The 4,007-nt window shown below is 28.7% G+C and overlaps 1 protein-coding gene across 1 annotated transcript in view; it reads right to left on the reverse strand.

The window, feature by feature from the left end:
• cndp1 (carnosine dipeptidase 1) overlaps positions 1 to 2,520 on the reverse strand; it is a 25,319-nt gene extending 22,799 nt beyond the window's left edge. The window contains exons 1-2 of the mRNA XM_016466891.1: positions 2,476 to 2,520; positions 2,278 to 2,385 (exon numbers count right to left, since the gene is read on the reverse strand). Of these exons, the coding sequence (XP_016322377.1) occupies positions 2,278 to 2,385; positions 2,476 to 2,478 (111 nt within the window). The 5' untranslated portion in view covers positions 2,479 to 2,520. The remainder of the gene's footprint in view (positions 1 to 2,277; positions 2,386 to 2,475) is intronic.
• Between the last annotated feature and the right edge of the window lie 1,487 nt (positions 2,521 to 4,007).

Below are 4,007 nucleotides of genomic sequence, written 5' to 3' on the forward strand. Positions count from 1 at the left end.
AAGGGAACAATTTACTAAAATTAGGAAACGATTTACTAAAACAAGGGAACGATTTATTAAAATTAGGAAAATTTACTAAAACAATGGAACGATTTACTAAAATTAGGAAAATTTACTAAAACAAGGTAACAATTGACTAAAATTAGGAAACGATTTACTAAAACGAGGGAACGATTTAATAAAATTAGGAAACGATTGACTAAAACGAGGGAACGATTTATAAAAATTAGGAAATGATTTACTAAAACGAGGGAACGATTTACTAAAATTAGGAAACGATTTACTAAAACTAGGAAACGATTTACTAAAACTAGGAAACGATTTACTAAAACGAGGGAACGATTTACTAAAACTAGGAAACGATTTACTAAAACGAGGGAACGATTTACTAAAATGAGGGAACAATTTATTAAAATTAGGAAAATTTACTAAAACGAGGGAACAATTTAATAAAATTAGGAAACGACTGACTAAAACGAGGGAACGATTTATAAAAATTAGGAAACAATTTACTAAAAAGAGGGAACGATTTACTAAAACGAGGGAATGATTTATAAAAATTAGGAAACGATTTACTAAAACGAGGGAACGATTTACTAAAATTAGGGAACGATTTACTAAAACTAGGAAATGATTTACTAAAATTAGGAAATGATTTACTAAAATTAGGAAACAATTTACTAAAACGAGGGGAACAATTTATTGAAATTAGGAAACGATTTACTAAAAAGAGGGAACAATTTATTAAAATTAGGAGAATTTACTAAAACGAGGGAACGATTTACTAAAATTAGGAAAATTTACTAAAACGAGGGAACGATTTATTAAAATTAGGAAAATTTACTAAAACAATGGAACTATTTACTAAAATTAGGAAAGAATTTACTAAAATTAGGAAACAATTTACTAAAACAAGGGAACAATTTACTAAAATTAGGAAAGAATTTACTAAAATTAGGAAAGAATTTACTAAAATGAGGGAACAATTTATAAAAATTAGGAAAATTTACTAAAACGAGAGAACGATTTACTAAAATTAGGAAAATTTACTAAAACGAGGGAACGATTTATTAAAATTAGGAAAATTTACTAAAACAAGGGAACAATTTACAAAAATTAGGAAAGAATTGACTAAAATTAGGAAAGAATTTACTAAAACAAGGGAACAATTTACAAAAATTAGGAAAGAATTGACTAAAATTAGGAAAGAATTTACTAAAACAAGGGAACAATTTACAAAAATTAGGAAAGAATTTACTAAAATTAGGAAAGAATTTACTAAAATTAGGAAACAATTTACTAAAACAAGGGAACTATTTACAAAAATTAGGAAAAAATGTACTAAAATTAGGAAAGAATTTACTAAAACAAGGGAACAATTTGCTAAAATAAGGGAACAATTTACTAAAATTAGGAAACAATTTACTAAAATTAGGAAACAATTTACTAAAATTAGGAAACAATTTACTAAAATTAGGAAACAATTTACTAAAATTAGGAAACAATTTACTAAAATTAGGAAACAATTTACTAAAATTAGGAAACAATTTACTAAAATTAGGAAACAATTTACTAAAATTAGGAAACAATTTACTAAAATTAGGAAACAATTTACTAAAATTAGGAAACAATTTACTAAAATTAGGAAACAATTTACTAAAATTAGGAAACAATTTACTAAAATTAGGAAACAATTTACTAAAATTAGGAAACAATTTACTAAAACGAAGAAACGATTTACTAAAATCAGGAAAAAATTTACTAAAATTACGAAACTATTTACTAAAATTAAGAAACAGTTTACTAAAACAAAGAAACTAATTACTAAATCGATGGAAAAATTTCCTAAAGCGAGGGAAGGAATAGTAAATCATGGCCATGATTTAACTAAAATGAGGGAATGGATTCATAAAAAAAGAGGACAAATTTTTAATTCATGACCACAATAAAATATATTTTCATCTGTGTGTCGTGTGCAAGATTCTTTCTTCATCAACAGCCTGTGCTGACGACACTAAACCATCAAAGAAAAAGAGAGGCGTCTTATCTGAGCTCAAATAAACAACTGCATTTTCTACAATCTGCAACTGATTGTGTTTCATTTCTGCAGAGATAAGATGCATCAATAACGAGTCATGATGATGTCACTAGAGCAGATAGATGTTGTCACTGAGTTTGGACACAAGATCACGGTTATCACAGAGATGTAATGCAAATGCAATCCTTAACTGAATTAGTGCAGATAGATATTTTCATAACATCCCAAAAAATAAATACCTCGATAAATTCCTCTTCATGGCTGTTCACATATTGTGTCAACTCCTCAAATCTGAAGGAAGACACTCCCGTGCACAGAAGAAGACAGACTAAAGTAATGCTGTTCATCTGTGGAGAGCAAACAGAGACATAAGGGGTGAAGACTGACATATTCTTATTCTCAGAGTAAGGGTTTTTAAGAGAAATGAATTGACTTACCATTTGCTACGAGGAGCTTCCAAATAGCTCAATGCCGTCACATCGCTGGTGAGGCGTGTTAAATAGTTTTCATCATAGGTACCTCCCGTGGAGATAAGGTCACTGAAGTCTCCTTAGCATGGAAAAAAAACAGCTTATATCTGCCAAAATGAATTCTCTCGCTGGCAAACACAATCCCTAAAGCAAGGCTGAGCAAACCTCACGCTGAGTTCAATATGGGAGCAGATCAACGGCATTCCAAAGCTCAAAGACTTATGGACAAATCACTGATGAAAGGACAAACATCAACATTTACTAGGCAACTTGACATCTCTGAACGCTGGCTTGACAAAGTCGAGTTTAACTAGAAGATTCTTTGAAGTTAGGCCTTGTGTGATTTGAATATGATGCAGTTTGAAAAGAGATTTAAAGTTGGAAGCTTATGTAGCAGAATATGGAAGCTTGTTTCCTCCATAGGATGAAAAAATTAAAAAGGACTTTTTTTTCTCACAATTCTGAGAAAAAATTAATTGCGAGATAAAAACTCAAAATTGCATTGTGTAATATAACAGAATTGCGAGTAAAGTCAGAATTGTAAAAAAAAAAGCCAGAATTTTGAGATTATAATCTAAAAAATCTAAATTGCGAGACAGAAAATCAGAATTGTAAGAACAAATCCAAATTGCAAAATATAAACTCAGAATTGCAAGTAAAAAACTCAATTGCAAAATATAAATTCAACTGCGAGATAACAACTCAGAAAATTTTATCAAGATATAAATTTAGAATTCTGAGAAAAAAAGTCAGAGTTGTGTAATATAACACCGGAATTGCAAGAAAAAAGGTCAGAATTGCGAGTAAAGTCAGAATTGCAAAAAAAAAAAAAAGTCAGAATTTTGAGATTATAAACTCAGAATTGCACGAAAAATCTAAATTGCAAAATCTAAATTCAATTGTGAGAACAAAGTCATAATTGCGAGATATAAACTCAGAATTGCAAAAAAATCAAAATTGTGAGATATAAACTCAGAATTGCGGAAAAAATCAAAATTGTGAGATATAAACTCAGAATTGCGAGAAAAAATTAAAATTGTGAGATATAAACTCAGAATTGCGGAAAAAATCAAAATTGTGAGATATAAACTCAGAATTGCGAGAAAAAATTAAAATTGTGAGATATAAACTCAGAATTGCGGAAAAAATCAAAATTGTGAGATATAAACTCAGAATTGCGAGAAAAAATTAAAATTGTGAGATATAAACTCAGAATTGCGGAAAAAATCAAAATTGTGAGATATAAACTCAGAATTGCGGAAAAAAATCAAAATTGTGAGATATAAACTCAGAATTGCGAGAAAAAATCTAAATTGTGAGATAAACTCAGAATTTGCGAGAAAAAATCTAAATTGTGAGATATATTTTTTTTCAAAAAAAAAAAGAAAAAATTGCAAAATTTAAATTCAATTGCGAATTGCAAAGTTAGAATTGTGAGATATAAACTCCGAATTGCGAGAAAAAAATCAAAATTGTGAGATAAACTCAGAATTGCAAGA

The sequence above is a fragment of the Sinocyclocheilus anshuiensis genome, unplaced genomic scaffold, assembly GCF_001515605.1.
Source record: "Sinocyclocheilus anshuiensis isolate Anshui unplaced genomic scaffold, SAMN03320099.WGS_v1.1 scaffold480, whole genome shotgun sequence".
Classification (NCBI taxonomy): domain Eukaryota; kingdom Metazoa; phylum Chordata; class Actinopteri; order Cypriniformes; family Cyprinidae; genus Sinocyclocheilus; species Sinocyclocheilus anshuiensis.